At 36.5% G+C, this 23,830-nt stretch overlaps 1 protein-coding gene across 13 annotated transcripts in view; it reads left to right on the top strand.

Annotated features, from left to right (window-relative positions):
• PICALM (phosphatidylinositol binding clathrin assembly protein) overlaps positions 1 to 23,830 on the top strand; it is a 104,488-nt gene that overhangs the window by 23,953 nt on the left and 56,705 nt on the right. For 12 of the 13 annotated variants that reach the window (XM_046017528.1, XM_046017521.1, XM_046017522.1 and 9 more), the window contains exons 2-4: positions 12,076 to 12,218; positions 15,685 to 15,760; positions 18,802 to 18,904. In XM_046017528.1, coding sequence (XP_045873484.1) covers positions 12,076 to 12,218; positions 15,685 to 15,760; positions 18,802 to 18,904 — 322 coding nt within the window. Of the gene's footprint in view, positions 1 to 8,297; positions 8,302 to 12,075; positions 12,219 to 15,684; positions 15,761 to 18,801; positions 18,905 to 23,830 lie in introns of all 13 variants that reach the window. The other variant, XM_046017529.1, reaches the window with a different exon arrangement.

The raw sequence follows: 23,830 nt of genomic DNA, 5'->3' as shown, positions 1-23,830 counted from the left end.
TTCAAAGAGTATTTGTTTTTTTGCAGAGCATTTTTATGACTTAAACTTTCTTCTGCTCTTGTAAGATTTATGTATTTTTAACAGATTTGTTGAAGTGGCAAATGCATAAACAATGTAGATGATTTTAAGAGACAGTAGGTTGGACTGATTTGAAAAAGATACATATTGATTAAAATTTTAGAGCAACTTGTAATGATTCCATTAACTAAAATTTTACATTTTTTAAATTAAAGTACAGACAGTTCAACAAACTTGGCTTGTGTTCAGCTATGACCTAAGTGGCTAAATTTCAGCTAGATAGTAACAGAGTATCTTAGGGTTGGCTTTGTTTACTTAGCTCCATCTGAATTCTTCCTGTTCTTAGGTAGTCAGTCTCTCTTGAGTTCCACTTCTTTCCTCTCCTGCAGATACAGAGGAGGTCAGTCCATGCTACTTTCTGAAGTGTTCTGAAAGCATCAACACTTGACACTTGGGTGGTTTATCCCACATACGTTGCAGACTTAGAATACTATGTTCAAGTTTTTTTGTTTGTTTGTTTTTGTTTTGTTTTTGACAGAGTACAAGCAGGGGAGGTGGCATGAAGAGGTAGAGGCAGACTCCCCACCGAGCAGGGGGAGACCCATGTGGGACTCTCATCCCAGGACTCTGGGATCATGACCTGAGCTAAAGGCAATGGCTTAACCAACTGAGCCACCCAAGCGTCCTATGCTAAATTTTTTATTCCTCTTTTTAAAAAACTGGTTTCTTTGGGTGGCCTCCTTAAGCATATGAAATTAGCACTGAGGGGAGGTCTTTTGGGGTTAATGTATGTTCAAAAAAAGAAACATTGCTTAAAATAAATAGTGGGGTGCCTCGGTGGCTCAGTGGTTTAAGCCTGTCTCTTCAGCCCAGGCAGGCCCTGCTCTGCCTACTTGTGATCTCTCTCTCTCTCTCTCTGTCAAATAAATAAATTAAAATCTTAAAAAAGAAAAATAATAAAATAAATAGGGGTAGCCAGATAATGAGAGAATTTATAATGGCTTGCTTATAGCAACTTTTGAATAGTTTTAAGGGGAAAAAAACCTCTTGTTTTACATGGTGATTAAGAAAATCAGTCAAAAGGAAAGAAAAATTGGGGCACCTAGCTGGTTCGGTCAGAAGAGCATGTGACTCTTGATCTCTTGATCTAGGTGTCATGAGTTTGAGCCCCACCACGGGTACAGAGATTATGTGAATAAATGTAACTTTAAAAAAAGGGAAAGGAAAACTTACTATGGCATAAACAGGTTAAATATAGCAGGTACTATTACCAAAGCATTATCTTTACATTTCTTAGTTTTCATGTGTGAATCTTTTGTTCATTCATTTTGCAGAGAACCCAGTGTGACAAAAATAGCATATCTAGTTGTGCTAACAGATTGGTTTTTCCTGCAGCTGCAGCTTATTTTTTTTTTTTTTTTTAGTAAGATGGGCCTTTGCCTTTTTTTTGTGGATTCTGGAGGTAATGTAAGGTTCATCTGCCATGGTGAGAGATTGAACTTGTGTTTACAGTATCGGCCTGCCTCTGGAAGAGTGGCTACCAGATTTTCAGCAGTTATACCATGCAGCTCTTGTGTGTGTACCACATCGTCACATGCTTGGAAGAAATAAAAGAACACATCAGGGCTGTCCTTTCTGCCATTTATCATGGTATTCCCCAAACGGTCTGGAATGTCCTTGTACACTGTGACTTAGCTCCTTTAGCTTCTTAGTGCTTTTATCAAAGCCATTTGGATATTATTTCTTTTTAATACTTTGAAAATGTACCCTTTTCTCCTCTTTAAAATTATCTCATCCTTGTAATCCCCCCCCCCCAATCCTTGTTACTTGTTTGAAACACTATGGTATGCGAGTTTTCCCCCAGTTTTTACCTTCACACCCAATTAATAACTTGCTATAGGATTGGTATTTGCTGTGTGACAAGAGATGTTCTTTTTTTTTTTTTTTTAATTTTTAAATTTATTTATTTATTTATTTTTTCAGCGTAACAGTATTCATTGTTTTTGCACAACACCCAGTGCTCCATGCAATATGTGCCCTCCCTATTACCCACCACCTGGTTCCCCCAACCTCCCACCCCCCCGCCCCTTCAAAACCCTCAGGTTGTTTTTCAGAATCCATAGTCTCTTATGGTTCGCCTTCCCTTCCAATTTCCCTCAACTTCCTTCCGACAGGAGATGTTCTTAATGAGATTTGTAAAATTATGAATTAATAGTTCTTTTAAATGTTGATTGTGACTACCTGTTCATATATAGTTCAGTTGCTGAATAATTTTGGAAGCATTGAGTTCTTTTTGCATCAGCCTATTGAATATTGAGGCTCATCATTATATATCAGGCAACCTTATACATCTACAGTTTTAAAAAATGGAATCTTATTCTGTGATGTTCTTTAACATGGCTTTGATTTAATGTGCCGTGAACATTTCCCGTCAGCCTTTTTTGCTCTCTGTTTGTTGGCCTCGTATTTCATTTTAAGACTGCTGTCTTTACCATTATTGAACATGTCCTCTTTTCATTGTCACTTAGCTCCTTTAGCTTCAAAATACTTTATCAAAGCCACTGGGATATCTTTATTTCTTTTTAACACTTTGAAATGTACCCTTCTCTTTTCAGATTAACTCAATTCTTTTTTTTTTTTTTTTTTATTTATTTATTTGACAGACAGAGATCACAAGTAGGCAGAGAGGCAGGCAGAGAGAGAGGAGGAAGCAGGCTCCCCGCTAAGCAGAGAGCCCGATGCGGGGCTCGATCCCAGGACCCCGGGACCATGACCCGAGCCGAAGGCAGAGGCTTTAACCCACTGAGCCACCCAGGCGCCCCAGATTAACTCAATTCTTATTACTTGTACTGAACAGTCTGTAGTATGTAAGTCTTTTCCTAGTTTTTACTTTCACATCCAGTTAGTAAGTTGGTTAGATTTATTTCTTAAGGTATATGCCAGTCAGAGAAGACTGTATTTCTAAATTAATTGTAATGGGGATTATTATATAAGTACAACCTTGTGTTTCACATGGAAGGACCCTGCAAACTATTAAGTTAAAATGGTAACATTTACATCTCAACCTTACACAAAAAAATGAGTGGAGGAGTAACATTTAAGACTGTTTATTCCATCTCCTAGACATTTGACACTTATGGTAAGTGCTCTTTGTATAAAATTATTTTGGCACAAGTCTCATTTCAACTTGTGGGTTTTTTTAATTTTTTTTAAGATTTTTATTATTTATTTGAGAGAAAGAATGAGAGAGTGAGAGCATGAGAGGATGAGGGTCAGAGGGAGAGGCAGGCTCCCTGTCCAGCAGGGAGCTGGATGGGGGACTCTATCCTAGGACCCCAGGATCATGACTGCGCCACCCAGGCACCCTCACCTTGTGTGTTTTATAAATACTTTAAAATTTATGCTAAATGAGAAAAATGTTGCTGATATTTTTTTAAAAAGCAAAAGTTCAGAAACTTTCTCTACTGTTTCTTTTTCTTTCTTTCAAGAGTTTATTTATTTGATAGAGGGAGAGACAGTGAGAAAGGGAATACAAGCAGGGGAGAGGGAGGAGCATGCTCCCACTGAGCAGGGAGCCGGATGTGGGACTTGATCCTAAGATCCTGGGATCATGACCAGAGCCGAAGGCAGATGCTAAATGACTCAGCCTCCTCTACTATTTCTTGACTGTTGTTTTTGTTGCTGTTTCTTGGTGAATAGTTGTTCCTACTGTTTGTACTCCTACCCAGGGAAGATTTCAAAGATCTGATCCATGAAGCAACATTTGATGATCCATTTAATTTGCCTTCCAGATTGAGTGTATCTCTAATTTTCTAGATGATTGAAGAAATGAATCCTGTTAATGAAATTGTATCTCATAAGCTCAGAGTACACATCATACTCAAGAGTAAAAAGCTCAAATCCTTTCTTCTAAGACCAGGAACAAGATAAGGATGCAACTTCTATGCCACTTCTGTTCCATGGACTGGAAATTTTACCCAGAGCAACTAGGCAAGAAAAAGAAATAAAAAGCATCCACCTTGGAAAGAAAGAAGTAAAATGGTCACTGTTTCCAGATGACATGATATTATATAGAAGACCCAAAAGACTTCATCAAAAAACTGTTAACTAAAAAATGAAGTCAGTAAAATTGCAGGATAAAAAACACACAGAAATCTGTTGCATTTCTTTATAGTGGTAATTATCAGGAAAATAAAATAATCCCATTTATAGTTGCCTCAAAAAGAAGAAAATTCCTAGGAATAAACTTAAAGAAGATGAACGACCTGTATATTGAAATCCGCAGGGGTTAATAAAAGAACTTGAAGACACAAATATAAAGGTACCCTGTGCTCATGGATTGGAAAAATTAATGTCGTTAAAATATCCATGCTGTTCAAAGCAATCTACAGATTCAGTGCAATTTCTACCAAAATTCCAATGGGATTTTTTTTCAGAGAAATAGAACAACTAATTCTAAAATTTTACAAAAATAGCCAGACACACACACAGATAGCCAAAACAGTCTTGAAAGAATAAAACCGGACGCATCATACACCCTCCCTCATTTTAAACTATATTACAAAGCTTACAGTAACTAACAGAGTGTGGTATTGTCATAAAAGTAGGCATACGGATCAATGGAACAGAAAGAGAGCCTATGAATAAACCCGAGTATATATGGTCAATTAATTTATGACAGAGGAGCCAAGAACATACACTTGGGAAGGAATAGTCTCTTCAACAAATGGTTCTGGGAAAACTGGGCAGCCACATGGAAAATAATGAAACCCAACCACTATCTTACACCATACACAAAAATGAGTTCAAAATGGGTTAAAGACTTGAATGTAAGGCCTGAAACCATAAAACTCCTAGAAGAAAACATAGGTGGTAAATTCCCTGATAGAGGTTTTGGTGGTGATTTTTTGCATATGTGCTGCTGAAGTGAGCACAGTGATGATTTTTTTGAATCTGACACAAAAAGCAGAACTAAGTAGGATTACATCATACTAAAAGGCTTCTGCACAGCAAACAAAACCATTAAGTTGAAAAAGCACCCTACTGAATGGGGGAAGATATTTGCAGATCATACATTTGATAAGGGGTTAATATTTAAAATATATAAAGAACGCAGACAGGGGCGCCTGGGTGGCTCAGTGGGTTGAAGCCTCTGCCTTCTGCTCAGGTCATGATCCCAGGGTCCTGGGATCAAGCCCCGCATCGGGCTCTCTGCTCAGCAGGGAGCCTGCCTCCCTTCCTCTCTCTCTGCCTGCCTCTCTGCCTACCTGTGATCTTTGTCTGTCAAATAAATAAATAAAATCTTAAAAAAAAAAACAAAACCATACAACTCAGCAAAAAACAGTCCAGTTAAAAATATGGCTGAAGATCTGAATAGATCCCCCCCCCGCCCAAAGAAAACATACAGATAGTCAACAGGAATGTAAAAAAGGTGCTCAACATCATTAATCATCAGGGAAACACAAATGAAAACCATAGTGAGATATCACCTCATGCCTATTAAAGTGGGCATTATCAAAAAGACAGATACCAGGTGTCTGGTACTGGGTGGCTCAGTGGGTTAAAGCCTCTGCCTTCGGCTCAGGTCATGATCCCAGGGTTCTGGGATCTATCCCTGCATCAGCCTCTCTGCTCAGCGGGGAGCCTGCTTCCTCCTCTCTGCCTGCCTCTCTGCCTACTTGTGATCTCTGTCTGTCAAATAAGTAAATAAAATCTTAAAAAAGAAAAGATACCAAGTGGAGAAGAGGGAATCCTTGTGCACTGTTGGTGGGACTGTAAACTAGTGTACCTACTGGGAAGAAAGTATGGAGATTCATCAAATTGAAAATAGAACTACTGTATGATCCAGCAGTTCAACTTTTGGGTAACTTGAAAAGATAAATGCACCCTCATGTTCATTGCAGTATTATGTGCGATTGCCAAGATAATGGGTGAATGCATATAGAAATTGTGGTATGTTTGCACAGTGGAATATAGTTCAGCCATAAATAAGAATGAAATCTTCCCATGTACAACGACATGGATGGGTCTCCAAGGCATTGTGCTAAGTGAAATAAGTCAGGAACACAAACACCATGTTACGTCTTACATGAGGATATTAAAAAAGCTGATAGATACAGGGGACAGATTGGTGATTGCAAGAGGTGGGGAATGAAGGTGGTAGAAATGGATGAAGGGGGTTATTGGTAAAAAATGCAATTGATACAAAACAAATTTGGAGTCGTTTAAAATATTTGTTTATATATTAATATATGTGGCATAGATATATGTAATATATATAAAAGCACTGAAAAAAGAAAGAATAGTACTTAATTATTAGTATCTGTTGAGACTTTCTTAATGTATAGTTCCAAGAGCATTTAGCTAATCCTGAAAAGAGTCTTAAAATGATGTGGACATACATACATGCCAAAAAAGTACGTTTCAGGTGATCCTTTGGAAAGCAATTGTGTAGCGTTTGGCTAAATGATTATGATACATTGTGGGGGTTTTTGTCTTTGTTTTCGTTTTTTTTTTTTTTTTTAAACTAATACTGTTTTTAGCCAAGTTTATTTATTAGAAAATCTACTTGGGTATCAGCATAGTTTTTATATATATAGTCCAGTTAATGCCTGTGTAGTTGGGAACTTGTTACACCCTCAACATTCTGCTGATGGTGCATACCTGACTTGCTGTGGAAGTTCCCAAAGTCGGTGAACTCTGCCTTGAGAGATGTGTATAGGCTTGTGTGCTGTACTAAGAATATGGCTGTAAGATTAGTGAACCCATCTGGTAATTGGTTACTCCTAAGTTTTTCATATTTTGCTGGACATTTTCTGGGAAAAAAATTGTATGTTTCATTTTTGTTTTACATTGATTAGATATTTAAGACTTGCACTGAATTGGCTAATTGGGTATTCACTTGCTATATATGTTTCCAAACACTCCTATCTTTAATTTTTTTCTTTAAATTTAATTCTGTTCATAAATCCGTCACTACTGTAGTAGTGAGTTTCTGTGATTTGACCTTTTGGAAAGTCTTATTTGTGTTAATACAGGTAATGTCTACTTTACCTCAGACATTGTTGGAGAGGGGCATATTAGGTAATAAAAGTGGGAGTATTTTGTTTGTATAGTAGGGATCGGTTCCTTCCACTGTCTGGAAAAATGCTCCTATGTTTCTGTGGTAGGCCTGTTTTCTTCCTGCATGTATGTACTAGAATCCTCATAACTTCTCATGTATACCTAATGCAAAGAACCTATATCCCATGTAGTAATTTTTTTGGTGTGGGGGTTAGGAATTATTAATAATGTAATGTCAAGAAGGTATTTCAGTTTTTATATTCTTAAGGTAAATAACTAAAAGAAAATCCAAAGTGTGTTTCTATTTAGAACCCTTTTGATTGGTAAGGGAAATTTAATATCAAGTTTGTGGTTTATAAGAGCCGAAGTCTTCTGAATTGAGAATGGGAAAAGCAGTAGCTATCAAGATTCCCATGATATTTGTGATTCTTGTTTGGAGTGATTTGCTTTTGGTTGGTCAGAGGTGGGATAACATTTTCCTTCCTGTTGTTGGAGCTCAGACTTAGAAGCTTTTTCAAGCTGTTGTAGTAGAGACTGTGCCGAGGAAAAATTACTGCCTAGAGAACTGCTTGAGTTAAAATACTATAGGGGAAGTTATATTCTGTAGAGTTAGTGTTTCTTCTCCCAGGAATATTTGTATAACTTTGGTTTTATGTTTGGTCTCCCAGGAATATTTGTATAACTTTGGTTTTATGTGGGTTCATAATCTGAGCATGAATTCTTATTTCTTTTTCCTTTTTAATGTGAAGTGCTATATTTTAGTTTCTGGAGTTACCTTCAGTTTTTATGTGGTCATTTCTAAAGTATACAATAGTTTTCATAAGCATTATTAAAAGAATCCTTTATTTGTTAGATCCTCTCCCACCCGAAATTTGAAAATTTTCACATGTAATGTGCTCAGGTTTGTTTTTTATTCTTTTAACAGTAGCAGATTGTGCAGCTAAGTCAGAGATTGTTGATTTTAGTCTATATAAAAAAATACCATTTTGGATGCTTATTTAAAAAGTCATACTAGGGGGCGCCTTGGTGGCTCAGTGAGTTAAAGTCTCTGCCTTTGGCTCAGGTCATGATCCCAGAGTTCTGGGATCAAGCCCCGCATTGGGCTCTCTGCTCAGCAGGGAGCCTGCTTCCACTTCTCTCTCTTTCTCTGCCTTCTTGTTATCTCTGCCTGTCAAATAAATAATAAATAAAATCTTAAAAAAAAAAAGTCATGCTAGGACTGTCATATGCTTATTTAAATGAATGTATTTATTCAAAAAGTATGAGTGATCATGGTACACAAGGCACTATTCTGGGCCTTTGAGGATGCCAGTAGAGACAAAACAGAGCTTTGCCCACATGGAACTTAATTTTAATTGAGAGAGGAAAAACATTAAACAGATTAAGATGAGTTTGGTGGTAAATGCAGACAAAGTGAATAAGGGTGGATAGTGAGGGTTTAGGGGTAGAGAAGTGCCCTGAGGCTTTGTTATTTTGTATAATTACTCAGAAGAGTTCATCTGATAAGGTGACATTTTTGCAAAGATCTATAAGAATAAAGTGTGGGAGCAAAAAGTGTAGATATCTGGAAGGAGAGTATTCTAGCCAGAAGGAACAGCAAGTGCTGAGCATTTGAGTTAAGAGTTCATGCCCTGTGGGAGGCATTGCAAAGGAGATGTCAGTGCAACAGAAGCAAAGTGATGCTGAGAGAGTGGATTACAAAGGCTTACTATAGTATTGGTAGAATATATATTCTCATGTTATATGTAAAATCCTGTAGTTGTTGAAACTGCAGTTTATACCTTTTGGTTCACTTAAGATCAGGCTCTTTCTGACTAGTCTAGCAGTTTATTACCTCTGTGATGAAGAGAATGGAAATTGCTAACAAAAATGTTTGCAGTCTCCTTTTAAGGTCTCTCAAACTATTAGAAGGTAATGATTTGGAAGCAAATAATTACAGTGTAGGGGCACCTGGGTGGCTCAGTGGGTTAAAGCCTCTGCCTTCGGCTCTGATCCCAGGGTCCTGGGATCAAGCCCTGCATCGGGTTCTCTGCTCTGCGGGGAGCCTGCTTCCTCCTCTCTCTCTGCCTGCCTCTCTGCCTACTTGTGATCTCTGTCAAATAAATAGATAAAATCTTTTAAAAAAATAATTACAGTGTAGAATAATTCTATTATGTAGAATTATGTGCTAGCTTTAGTGACTGGAGGGTACCTTAGTATGTGAAGGGAAGACTTGATTCATTTTGAAGAATGAGCAAGAATGTAAAGCTTCAAGTGTGAAACAGCAAGGTACATCACAGAAAACTGGGAAGTGGTTTTGTGTTGGAAGTGAAGATTCAAGAAAGAATACTGACAGGGATGAAATGTATGCCATCCTGTAAATAGTAGGGACGTCATTGAGGTTAAGCACTGAAAGTGTTGTATTATAGATCATTCTGTGATCTACAGATCAGTTTAGAGATTGTTTGGGGGAGTGAGGTGGGTGAGACCCCAAATCAGGTATCATTGGATAAGAAGCAGTCAGTTTAGCATTTCTTTGTGGGGACAGTTTTGGGAGGAGCATGTTTGTTTGTTTTTATTCATTTATTAAAGTAGCCTCTGTGTCCAATGTGGGGCTTGAACTCATGACCCCGAGATCAAGGTCACATGCTCAGTCAGGTGAGCCAGACAGGTGCCTCAATGGGTGGAACAGTTTTAAACTGTGAAGTGCTAATTGTGCATTGCAAGACAACTAATAATCTTCCTCGTCCTGGATATTAAATGCCAGTAAAATCTCTCTGTGTTAATCTTCCTCCCTAATTTCTGAATACTTAGAGGATAGCTGGCTCCCCGTAGTTAAGAAATAAATAGAAATTAGGGACACCTAGGTGGCTCAGTCATTGAAATGGCTGCCTTAGCTCGGGTCATGATCTCAAAGAGTCCTGGGATTGACCCCATGTCCTGCTCTCTGCTCAGCAGGGAGCCTGCTTCTCCTTCTCCCTCTGCGTGCCCCTCTACCTGCTTGTGCTCACCTTTTTTCTCTCTCAAATAAATAAAATCATTAAAATTTTTTTTTTAAAGAACCCCAAATAGAATTAAACTCTGGCTTTGGTGGTGATAGTTGGATGGGGAGGAACAGGTAGAATTGCTGGAGATTACGAGACTTGATTACCGTTGGGTTCTAGGGAGTGTATATGAATACAGAGAGGTTTGGAGCACCTTTGGGGTAATACTGTGACAAGAAATTTTATGACGGTTTCAGTTTTGAAAACTAAAAAAAAAATCAAAACCAAAAAAAAAAAACAAGATTCTGAGGAGTGTAAAATGACTTGATGCTGTCAAGGGGAAGTAACTAAGAACTGAATAACTTACCAAGATAGTTTCTGGAAGGATATAGAAAAATGAAAGATACAGCAAGATAGAGGAAAAAAGAAACTAAGAATATAACTTAAAATTGAGTCCAGAATTTGATCAGTGTGTTTGAAGTTTTAAAGGATTCAAAAAGAGCAAGACAGTATGCCTTGGCCTCAGATTACTTTTTGAGGGGCAGAGAGAAAGCTTAGCTTTGGAAGTAAGATGTACATGATACATTTAGTGCTGTAGGACAGGTATGACGTACTATTTAAGAGGAATCAGAGAAGGCAGAGATCAAGTTCTGTTTTTGATTATTAGAAACTGAACCATACACACCAAAATAAAAGTACTATTTAATTTTTGTTGCAAGTATGAATTGTGAAAGCCTTGTATCTTTCTTCTGTTCTGTGGGTATTCTATTTCCTGCTTTGTTCTTTAAGGCTTTGTTCTTTAAGTTCTTTGGCTAGGGTTAACTGCTTATCTAAAATTCATTTGCTTATCAAATGTTACTTTTATAATAATTGGGCCCGTTGGAACAGACATTTTTGAAAGATTGTAAGCAGATAAATGGTCAGCGCTACTTTGGCATTTCTTACAATCAAGGCCAAGTTAGGTCACTTGAATTTTTATTTAATCATTATGTGCTGGAAAGTAAAAAGGCAAACTGCTTATGAGTCATGAATAACTTTAATTTCTTTCCCTTTATGGTAGTTACAGCTGAGATATTTATATATTTTTATGCGTACTTTAAAAGTAAAACTCATTTCTTGGTCTTCCTCTCTGTTCTCTAAGTTGGATTGTATATTTATTTTCTTCATTGAATTTGAAAATAATGTCTCTTGAGTAGATTGGAGGTAAAACTCTGAGGTCTGTTAAGAGCTGCCTCTCCCTCAGTTTTGGTGCTGAAACAATTGTGTTAGACCATTTTATAATAATGCTCTCCTGCTTAAAACATAAAGTTGGAACGTACGTTGTTTTAACTGTTCAGAGTAATAGCAAATGAAGTTCCTGGATCATTTCTTACCTGGAAATTTATGCAGCAAAAACTTTGTTAGTTTCCAGTTTTATTTGTTAGTATTAGCTAGTTGATACCAACTGGTAACTGAGCTAACTCAGTAAAACTGAAGGGAGAGAAGAATGAAAATTTATATAAACAAACTGAGATCCTGCCCACTCTTAGACCACTATCTGCTCTGTCTTTTTAATAATGCGAACACAGCGTTCTAGGGAGAATATTAATAAAGGTAGTTTGACCCTTAGCTTGTTCATGCTTCCATATATATGATTCAAGTTTTTTTTTTTTTTAATGGTAGGGATGAATAATCCTAGCATTGTATTCTGAAGGTTTATGAGTATTAACAGAATTGATAGTTCTTCAAGAATTCAAGTTCTTTGAAATAGCTCCTTTTGAGATAAATAGAATATTTGAGGGTGAATTGCTCTCAGAGGAAGTTTTATTTACTTGATGTTCCTGATCATTTATGTGATACTAATTAGGATACTAATCAGTATCCTCTTAACTTCTCAGTGGTCTTAGTTGTTCTTCTAAGAGATTTTTAATAACTTCTCCAGACTATCTGTTGTTGCTCCACTGTTAGGTTTTCCACTTGTCAGCATGCACATCTGAAATTAGAAGTAAATTAAAGCCAGAGATTAAATCTTTTTGTTGTTGTTTAATTGCAGACTTAATTCAGTGCACAAATGAGATGAATGTGAACATCCCACAGTTGGCAGACAGTTTATTTGAAAGAACTACTAACAGTAGTTGGGTGGTGGTCTTCAAATCTCTCATTACAACTCATCATTTGATGGTGTATGGAAATGAGGTAAGCCAAATTTTTAATTAAGCATACTGCTGTGATGACTGATGATTCAGCTTGATTCTCCCACCGAAATTTCAGGAACGACTTCAGCAACCAAATAGTAGCAGGTTAAAAGGGCAAAGTGACTAGGCAGAAATAGAATTGTAGATTGTACAATTCGAGGAGATGGTCTGTAAGTTGGGAAGCGACAGTGGGTCAAAACACAGAGGGCTTATAATAATGGGATCAAGAAACAGATTAATCTCTAAAGATAGGTTCTGTAAGCAGCACTGGTCTGTGTAGACCGTATGTTTGTCTTTTTGCTTTATTGTGGTTCAGATGTCTATCTCATTTCATATAATCTCTGGAACCACTTCACTTAGTTGAAAACTATTATATTGAGGACTAAGATGGTATTTGCTGAGAGGGACTGTTTAAGGGTGCCTTAAGCAGAGGTGTGTCTGAAGTCTTCTTTGAAGTCTTCATTCCCCAAAAAGTTAACAAAAGGAGGCATAAGCTTTTGCGTTTTAATGTTGGAGAGAAACGTCTTGTTTTCCATGATAGCCTAGCAGCAGATTTTTTAGTTCTTAAATGGTTTTCTCAGCCCAGTATTCTTACTTGTAAAGTTGAGTTAAAGCGAACATTTAAAATTATGTTAAAAGAATATTTTAATGCGTGTAGATAAATCTACATTTAGTATGCACTTTAGAAAAATGCAGCCCACCTGTTGCTGAGAGATGACTTCTGGAGAAATGGGGAGGGACTTTAGTTATTGGTATTAGACTTCTGAGCATAATGACTTTTCATTATCCATCACTTTATTCATTTTGGGCTTTTGAGCGATAAAGTTCTGCTGTCAGCTTTGGCAGATACCAGTAAGCATCACTGAAGTTCAGAATTAAAGCAAGAATTTACCTATTTCATTGCAGCAGATCTTACTGTATGTACATTTTGGTGTTCCTTCTGGTCCTTGTCCAGGAGTTATTTTTTTATAGCTATAATCAAAATTTAGATAAAATATTAACATTTAGCTTTTTTATATAACAGAGACCATAAGCTTTTCAATATTCTATGTTTTTTATATATTTATCATTTTTAGCGACAACCTAATGGGTCATATATGCTATAATCTTCTTAACTTTCCCTTTCCTAGAAATTTTGCTTTCTGATTATTTTTAACAGCAGCAGCACATTGGGTGATTTTATTGGTAGTATTTTAAGTTTTAAAAGTTATTTCCAGATGTGTTAGTTGAAATATGATTGCTTAGTCAACAGACTCGATCATTTTTAGGACATATGTTACTCAGTTGCTTTCTGTTTTATTATAACCAGTGTACAGAGTCAATCAAAATATTTGGATATACTAGCTTTACTATAACTTGAAGCATTTTGATCTTAACTAGGGTAATAGTTTCTGTTTTTGTTGATACTTTGTTTTTTTAAGATCATGATCATTCTGAAGAATTCAGGCTTATTGTATTTTTCACCTTTTTAAATAAAAAATATTTATAGCTTATTCTTTAAAAAGAAAAAGCCACAAATATAACCAATTAGAATGCCAATTAAGAGGAAAACTATTAGTAGTGGCTTTTAGAGACTAAATAAGATGATAATTAATTAGAAGCAAAACCTTGACAAAGGCAAAGAAACAAAATTAACTATCATTCCTTAACATTTGACTGACAGAAGAAGAGAGATGATAGCGTTTCCGTGTGGTTTTTAGATAAACCCATGTTTAATTTCCCTTAAGCTAAGACAAATATAATGTTCTTCTCATTGACAGGTTTATTAGTCTTTGAGAAAGTATGCATATGATTTTACTGTGCTGTTGGTGATGAGAATACTATCGGGAAGGGAGGAAAGTGATCCCCTGTTCTGCCCCTGCCAGGGGACATTTGTCAAAAATGATGGGGATGGTCTTGGCATACTTAGAGGCCAAGGATGCTTCTAAATGTAATAATGCACAGGGCAGGCTTCCCACAATAAAGAATTATCACCGCTTATGAAAATCATGGAGTTTAATATTGTCTTAGGATTTTGTTCAAGATTTTATTTATTTACTTCTGATGGGGAATCCCGGCAGAGGGAGAAGCAGACTCTCTGCTGAGCAGGGAGCCCTGTTCAGGACTGGATCCCAGGCCCCTGGGATCATGTCATGACCTGAGCTGTAGGCAGACACTTAATCAACTGAGCCACCTGGGGATCTTTTGTCTTGGGATATTTTAACACTTTTTTTTGCAACCAGTCATTTTAGGGTAAGTGATGAAATGTGAGCCTTCAGTTTACAAATTGTTTTTCAAAATCCCGGCTTGTTAGTTTGAGGTGAAGGCAGATGAACAAGATTAGGGGAGTGATGGTGTATACCCTAATTGATAGTAACCCTCTGCAAACATTGAAAAAAAAAAAAAAAAAGAAGGAACTCCTAAGGAGAAGTGAAATTGAAAGGAATTAGCTGTTTTAGAGAGTGTATATAAAGGGAAGTTAAGGTTGTGTTCTGTGGTAAGTACTTTGGAGAGAATTTGGCAGAATTTTGAGATGACCTTTACATACATGCTGATCCAGCCATTCTACCCAAAGTTTATATCATGGTAAACTCCTATCTATATGTTTGCACAGGGAGACCAATACAAAGATGCCTATGAAACATTGTTAATAATAGTGAAATTGGAAAGAACTTAAACATCCATGAAGAAATGAATACATAATGATATAGTAGGTCACTGAAATACTAGAACATCACTTTAAATGAGTGAACTAGATCTACATATGTTAAATGGATAATTCTTGGGGAAAAGTTACTAAAAGTTTTAAGCACATTGGAAAAGAGTAAGTACGGTATGATTTTTCTGTAAATTTAAAATAGAAAAGAAAATTTGTACCGTTTATGGGTTAAACAGAAAAATTATAAAAATATGTGTTAGAGTGATAAACTACTTCAGAAAATGATTGATTTTTGAAGAGGGAAGGAAATGAGATAGGAGTGCTTCAATAGACTCTTTAATGTTTTGTTTCTGCAAGAAGATCTAAAGTAAATATGGCCTTGGTTTAATCTGGACAGTGGGTAAGGGGATATCTGTAATACTATTCTCTTGTATGATTGTAAGTATTTCATTCTTAAAAATGTCATAAAAATATGGGTCATCAGGTAGCTGTTTAAAGTAAAGATGCCACTTTAGTGTGATTAGCTATAGCTCTAATATGCTGTAGTAAAGCCAGGATTGCTGATTCCAGGGTAAAAGTACCTGTTTCCTTTTATTTTGATGATTATGCCAAAGCCATGAGCATTAGGCTTTAATAAATTCCTTTGTGCTAGTGACATATATGGATTATGTATTTAGGTTTGGTAACTCGTTAGTAGGACTGAGGATGAGAACTTTAAGCTAGATAAGCTTAACAGAATGTGTTAAACACACTCCCTTCCCCATTGTTGAATTAAAGGTTGTTAGATGACATTACCTTAATTTGAAATAATCATTTGTTTGTTTTCCAGCGCTTTATTCAGTATTTGGCTTCAAGAAACACATTGTTTAACTTAAGCAATTTTTTGGATAAAAGTGGATTGCAAGGTAAAGACAACTTTTTCATTATAGAAAATCAACCCTGTGTGATGACTACTGCAGGGTTGAACTCTGTCTTTTAGCTGTGGAGGAATCACATATTTTAGTGAAAGGTGTAAGGAAGAAAAGACTGCCTTTTAATGTGATGATTACACTGACTTTAGTACTTGACACCTAGAACTCTTAAGAAATAGAATTGGATAGTGGTTTCAGAGCATGGATTCTGGAATTGAACTGCCTGGTTTTTAGTCCCATCTTTACTACTAACCAGTGGTGTGAATTTGAGCAACTTACTTCACCTGTCTGGGTTTGTAGAGTCAGGAATAACGATAGCACTTATTCTCTAGGGTTGTAAAGTTAATAAATGTAAAGTGCTTACAACAATGCCTGGCACACAGGAAACACTATATAAGTATGAGATTTCATTGTTACTGTTGTTATTTTATGCTTTATTTTAAAAATGTAGCTGGGAATATTATATATTTTAGTAGCAAAGGTAAGTATGGTATGTTATTTGAATGAGTTGCTCACTGATGCTCACATCTGTTATTTATTCTACTTTTAATTCAGTAACTTGAGATTGCTATGTGCTCCATGCATATTCTGTCTTACTGGGATCTGTTGTACTTAGCTCAGGTACTAGGTTGTTAACATTGTACAGGGTCAGGTCTAGGAATGACATCATAAGGGACATACCACATGACTTGGGGAATATTCAGCAGTAGGGCTCAATCTGGGAAATGTCTTTGGAGAAGGGGAGGTATTTTTGGGAGGGGAGCTTTGAAAGATGGACAAGGATGTGGGTTGGTTTAAGCAAAGGTACATAGATGTACACAGATGTGAAAGAGTATGGGATATTTAAGATTTGTAGAGCAAATGAATATGACTAGAATTTACAAGTGCTGTATTGGAGGACATGTAGTGGCAGATGGCTTTCAAGAAGCTGTTTGGGGCCAAAATCAGACTTGGAAGATTTTTATAGAGCTGGGGTTTTATAATGCAGTGAGAAACCATCAGAGTTTTTTGATTTGAGGAAGAAGGGGAGAGGGAATGTGTGTTATAAAGAAATTGCCACAGGTCAGTACAGGTTGGATTAGAGTGATAAAGTCTTAAAGACATTGAGACTGTTCTGGTCATTGTTCTGGTCACTAGTAGAAAGGTACTGAGGACCTGAATAATGTCTCTTGTGGAGGTAACATCAATGGAATTTAGTGACTAGCAGTGTTTGGGCGAGGGCCTGCCCAGTTCAATACTTGTTCACTTTGGGCAGATGGGAGTATAAATTAGAATGAATCAGATACCCTATCTTCCAGAGATTTTGGAAGGCCAGTAATCTCTGCATAGGGCTGAGTGTTATAAGATTGATTTTTCTTTAAGAGGAGGAGTACTCTCAGTAGTTAGGAATAAATTAAACAGTAGAATATCTTTTTCAAATAAAACCTTAAATAGACACCAGAAATATGTGGCAGATAAAACTGGAGCTGGTCTCTTTTCAGGGATATGGAAGAAACTCTGCTTGCTTGTATTTTTTATTCTGTTTCCCTTCATTCACTTCATTAGACGTTAAGAATCTCTGGAAAACAGTTTGCAAACCACTACTCAAAAGCAGAGTATATGCATTTGTCCAAATGGGGTATTTTTTGGTGTCTTACTAGCTACTGATTTTCTACTTTCTTAAGATGGAAATTAGGCACTTCTGGTAATAAGGTTTTAGGACTTTGTTCCTTTTATATAGAGAACATTTTTTAGGCCTTTTATTTGAAGCTCCTGTTCTGTAGAGAAAACCCAGAAAGTAAATAAAAGCATGTGATTCAGTGGTTTTGGCAAATAATTGTTATTGCATATGTATTTTGTTGGGTGAAGTCTGTTATGTTATATATATATATATATATGTGTGTGTTTGTGTGTCTATATATATATATATATATACACACATGCACACACTGGATGTTATACTGAGTGTATATAAATATAAATAAGCCTCTAGTCTAGTGAGTTAAATGCTGTACATCAAAGAGGTAGAAACTGAACATGGAATAAGAGTAATATGGGAACACTGTTCAGGGAAGGTGTCAGAAACTAAAAGAGGTAGGGAATATATGTAACACTTTATACAATACAGTAGTAGTTACGAGAATATATGAGGGCAGTCATTTTTTTTTTTTTATTTTGTTCATTGGTTTTTCTCCAGCACTGAGTAGGCACTCAATAAATATTTGCTGAATAAATGAATTGGTAATGATGTTAATTCCAGTCGCAAAAATGTTACCGTTTTGCTATTGTCTTTTTAAAGTTGTAGAGATCATCAAATAAAGTGAAATTTATTAGATGAAGATGAGCTAAAATAAGATGGACCTGCTTTTTAATGAGTAGCAAAAATTGTAGACTCCTTGAGCAAAACAATAATTAAAATACAAGTTGCTTTTTAAATAGCATTGATTTGATCTCATGTTGCTGAAGTTTTCAAATCTCATGATTATGATAAAATCTTAGAGAAAGTTTTATCGAAAATATCCCTCTAGTTTCTTATTATGCTTTAAACTTGCATATTGCTATTTCTTTCATCGTACTATGCAATAATTTTACGCACTTTTTGTAAGATTGGCGTGTGTAAGTTTGGTTGTTACAAATAATACACAATTGAAGATTTCATAAGTATGAAAATCATAAAATTGCTAAATGATTTGAGGACAGGGGCTTATGGTCCCATAGGATGTTAAATTTGAGTTATGAGGTTATCAAAAAGTGTTTAAGAGAACACGGTTTTCCAGTTGTGGTAGGAATGTTGGTCAGAGGTAACATAGAAATATTTATTAGTGAAATTATAAGTGGGGGGACGTTTTTCAAAGCCACATAGGACTTTACTGACTTAAACCATATGAGGTCTTAGAGATTTTAATGTGATACTATTATTAGTCACTATTATATAGTTAATATACATCGTTAGATTGAGTTGGGATATCAAGATATTGTCATTGGATGAAACGAGTTGGTTTTCTAAGCAAATTGGGACTTCAATAATTTGTGAAAACATTTTTTGTTTCTTACAGGATATGACATGTCTACATTTATTAGGCGGTATAGTAGGTATCTCAATGAAAAAGCAGTTTCATACAGACAAGTTGCATTTGATTTCACAAAAGTGAAAAGGGGGTGAGTTAAGCTTTCCTTTTTTTTAAAAATATCTGATGTATTTGGCTATTTTAAAATGTAAACCATAGAAATTATTAAGTTACAAATTGTGAAATGTCAGACCAGTTTTGAATGATGAATTTTAAATTTCTTTGAAGTACATCATACGCTTTTTGTGCTAGGATAACAGCTTTATTGAGGTACGATTCACACAATCTAAAATGCACTCTTTTAAAGTATATAATTAAGTGGCTTTTAGTATATGACAAAGTTGTGCCACATTACTGTCTTATCTCGGAACATTTCATCATTTCTGTAAGAAACCTCACACCCATTAAGAATCACTTCCCGGGGCGCCTGGGTGGCTCAGTGGATTAAGCCGCTGCCTTCGGCTCAGGTCATGATCTCAGGGTCCTGGGATCGAGCCCCGCATCAGGCTCTCTGCTCCGTGGGGAGCCTGCTTCCTCCTCTCTCTCTGCCTGCCTCTCTGCCTACTTGTGATCTCTCTCTGTCAAATAAATAAATAAAATATTAAAAAAAAAAAAAAAGAATCACTTCCCATTTCCATCTTCCTTCAGACCCTGGCAGCTACAAATCTACTTGGTGTTTATGGATTTGCCTATTCTGGATATTTCATGTAAATGAAATAAAACATTACGTGACCTTTTGAGTCTGGCTTTTCTCACCTAGCAAAATGTATTCAAGTTGTAGCATCCTTGTTGCAGTGTGGATTGCTACCTGATATAACCTGGTATATAGATTTTTGGGGGCTATATGATAGAAGATCTTAGGAAAAAGCCACGAAAGGGGAGCCCGGGTAGCTCAGTGGGTTAAAGCCTCTGCCTCCGACTGAGGTCATGATCCCAGGGTCCTGGGATTGAGCCCCACATCGGGCTCTCTGCTGAGTGGGAAGCCTGCTTCTCCCTCTCTCTCTGCCTGCCTCTCTGCCTACTTGTGATCTCTGTCTGTCAAATAAATGAATAAAATCTTAAAAAAAAAAAAAAAGTAAAAGCCACTAAAGACATTCTTAAGTGGCATTGGTGACCCTTATAGCTCTAGAGGACTGCCCTAAGGGGAATCTGGCTTCTACAGAAATATTTTGATAAATGCCTTTCTGAATTTCCCTGCTGCTCAAATCTCTAAGCAATTAATGTTTTCTTTAAATTGTTCTCTTGAAATGTTAAATCATTAGACTTCAATGGAAAATTTAATACAAATGTAGAAATAACCGCTTGGTTATTTAACCATTATTTTTACAGATTTTATTTATTTTGGGGCACCTGGGTGGCTCAGTGGGTTAAAGCCTCTACCTTCGGCTCAGGTCATGATCCCAGGGTCCTGGGATTGAGCCCCACATCGGGCTCTCTGCTCCGCGGGGAGCCTGCTTCCTCCTCTCTCTCTGCCTGCCTCTCTGCCTAGTTGTGATTTCTCTCTGTCAAATAAATAAAATATTAAAAAAAAAGATTTTATTTATTTATTTGAGAGAGAGTGCTTGTGAGTGCAGGAACAGGGGGGAGGAGCAGAGGGAGAGGGAGATTAATCTCCAGCAGAATGCAGATCTAGTGAATGCAGATCCCAAAGTGGGGCTCAGTCCCACAACTGGGAGACCATGACCTGAGCCCAAAGCAAGAGTCAGATGCCCAACTGACTGAGCCACCCAGGCGGCTCAGCATTTTTATCTTTAAATTTTTTTAATTTTTATTTTTAAAAGATTTTATTTATTTGAGAGTTTGCCTGCAGGTGCAGGGTGGGGTGGGGGTGAGGAGGGTTTGGGAGGGAGACAGAGGGAGAGAATACCAAGCAGATTCTGGGCGGAGCATGGAACTGACTCAACTTGATCCCAGTGAGAGATCATGACCTGAGCTGAAACCAAGAGTCAGACACTTAACTAAGCCACCCAGGTGACTCTGGGCATATTTATTTATATATTGGATTTGATTTATTTATTTATTTGTTTTATTTATTTATTTGTCAGAGAGATAGAGAGAGTACAGGGAGGCAGAGTGACAGGCAGAGGGAGAAGCAGGCTCCCCGAGGAGCAAGGAACCTGATGTGGGATTCGATCCCAGAACGCTGGGATCATGACCTGAGCCGAAGGCAGCTGCTTAACTGACAGCCATGCAGGCATCCCACTAGGCATCTTTAAAACCTAAATGTTCTGTGTAGCTATTCCAAATTAATCAGGAGGTGATTAGTTTGGAATTTACCCAAACTAAATTCTACAGATTTTGTTTCATATCTTAAAGTACTTTGTTGTTTGTGAGATAATAGAGGAGTTCGTCTTAAAAATCTGGTTCTTAATGCCAGTATTCTGTCCCATGAACCATTTTCCATTTTGACTTCTATTAATATTTCACTATAAAGTTATGTTCAGTAAAACTAATCTTCAGGATATTTGTAGATTTCATATTAATAGATTTTAAAAAATATTTACTTATTTGACAGAGAGAGACACAGCGAGAGAGGGAACACAAGCAGGGAGAGTAGGAGAGGGAGAAGCAGGCTTTCCATGGAGCAGGGAGCCCGATGCAGGGCTCAATCCCAGAACTCCGAGCTGAAGGCAGACGCTTAACGACTGAGCCACCCAATCGCCCCCATATTAATAGATTTTTTAAAGTAGTAACTTTTTTCCTAATCTGAAGGGCTAGTTTTAGATTGCGGAGAGTTGCTGCACTCTGTATTTAATAGAGCAGACTTTTATTATTTGGCTGAGAACAGCCTTGATTAATCACAATATATTTAGTATTGACATAAAGGAAACTACTCTTAAAGGGAAAGGAAAGTGAAGGAGCCATAATTGAGTGAACCAAGAAGCACAAAATTGACAAACATACACAGATACATCCACATACATATATATTTATCAGATTATGTATAAAGGAAGAAAAAATAATGGGACATTAGGGTATAAGGTGAGAAAGTGACAGTGCTTGAAATGTATCATACTATGGCTGAACCTCAGTGAGTTGTTTTATTTTTGGAGAGGATTTGTGTGGCAAATAGTAAAGTTTTACTTATTGGGGTAATAATTTTGTATGTTTCTTATGTGTAAACCAGTATACACATTTAACATTTTAATAGAAAACAACAAATTGCCCTTTATAAAAGTTGTACCAAATTGTTGACTTACATACAGTTACAGATACCTCTGTACTCTTCCATCCTCATGAAAAGGTATCTTACTGGGTGTTCATTTTACATTGAGTGATTGAGTAATTCAATAAATGGTGATCCTGAGCCTCTTTGTCTCTTAAAATGCAATCCATACTTTGTTCATTGCCTTTCAGTATCTTTTGCCTCCTTCCTATTCGATATTTTATTCTTTCCTGTTGTGTTTAATGTTAAGAGCTCACAGACTGTTTATTATTTTTTTTAAAGATTTGATTTATTCAGTTTTAGAGAGAGTGTGCGTGCACAAGCAGTGGGAGTGTCACCAACCATGCGTCTCTCCCTCCCAGGCTGTTTAGTCAGATTAATCTGGGTTTGAATTCTAGCTTCACTCCAGTTACATGAGGAATTTTAGTAACATACTTCAGCTAGCTTGCTCACTTTTAAAAAATAATTTTATTTTGAAATAATTTCACTTCCAGAAATGCTGCAAGAATAATATAGACAATCTAGGTAACTCCGAGAAGCAGGAAGCCAGATGCGGGGCTTGATCCCAGGACTCTGGGATCATGAACTGAGCCGAAGGCAGACGCTTAGTGACTGAGCCACCCAGGTGCCCCCAAGGATCTTTTTATTACATATCCATAATGCTAATTTTTTCCATATGGCACATACACTGATACTGTTTGTACAGGAAAATGGATTAAATTAAAATACTTCTTGAGGCTGAAGGGTTAAGGATTGATATCTTGGTGCATAGATAGCCTCTTTGTACTGTTTGCTCTGGCACAGTGGGCAAGCCTTGATTTAAGTTCTGAATTCTTTCATCTGTAAGATGTAAAACAGTGATATTATTAGTCTGTTAGGATCATAGTAAGAATTAAATACAGTGTGTAATGCTTAGCACGTGGCAAACATTCCAACAAATAAGCTTTTGGTTTATTGGGAAAATAAATTGTTATGAGTTACAAGTATATTCTCTCTTTTTTAAATATTATGAAAAGTTTTAAAATCTTACGAGTAGTCTTTATTTTTATGGCTTTTCTCTTTTTAAGGACACTCAAAATGAGCTTTTCTACCCCCCAAATGATCAGTTACCTATTTATATTTTCATTGTATATATTTATGGATTTTATGTTAAAGTCTTTGATTCATTTGTAACATATCTTGGTATAAAAAAAGTGAGGTGGAGATCAACTATATTTTCTAATAGAAATATAGGATATTAAAAAATTAAGATGAATTATTGACCAGTAATGGTTAAATGACTTTTTGCTTATAAGTACTGCCTTCTTTAAATAAAGCCTCTTTTTTTGTTATTTTGGTAAATACTTAGTCATTCTTCAATAATTCACTCAAACATCATTTCTTTGAGGAAATCTTATTTCTGTTGTTAGATTTTATGTTAACATGTCGCCTCCATGAGGGCAATATAACCTTAGTCATAATATATCTTCAGGACTTAACACAGTGTCTAAACATAGTAGGTGTTTAGCAGTTTTTGAAAAGATGGCTAGATCAGTTTGTAAATAGTATATTAAATCGTTTTGGTTTTTTTTTAAGATTTTTTATTTTATTTATTTGGCAGACAGAGATTGCAAGTAGGCAGAGAAAGAGGGGAAGCAGGCTCCCTGCTGAGCAGAGAGCCTGATGTGGGGCTTGATCACAGGACCCTGAGATCATGACCTGAGCCAAAGGTAGAGGCTTAACCTGCTGAGCCACCCAAGTACCCCATATTAAATAGTTCTATGAAAAATGGATCCAGTTGCCTGTAGTTTGATCTTTTCAGTTGGCTATTAAATATCAGTCCCTACGTTTTCTTTTCAACATTCCACTTTT

Source organism: Meles meles, chromosome 8 (genome assembly GCF_922984935.1).
Source record: "Meles meles chromosome 8, mMelMel3.1 paternal haplotype, whole genome shotgun sequence".
Taxonomy (NCBI): domain Eukaryota; kingdom Metazoa; phylum Chordata; class Mammalia; order Carnivora; family Mustelidae; genus Meles; species Meles meles.
The sequence above is the reverse complement of the archived record's forward strand: the minus strand, read 5'-3'. Positions and strand labels throughout refer to the sequence as shown.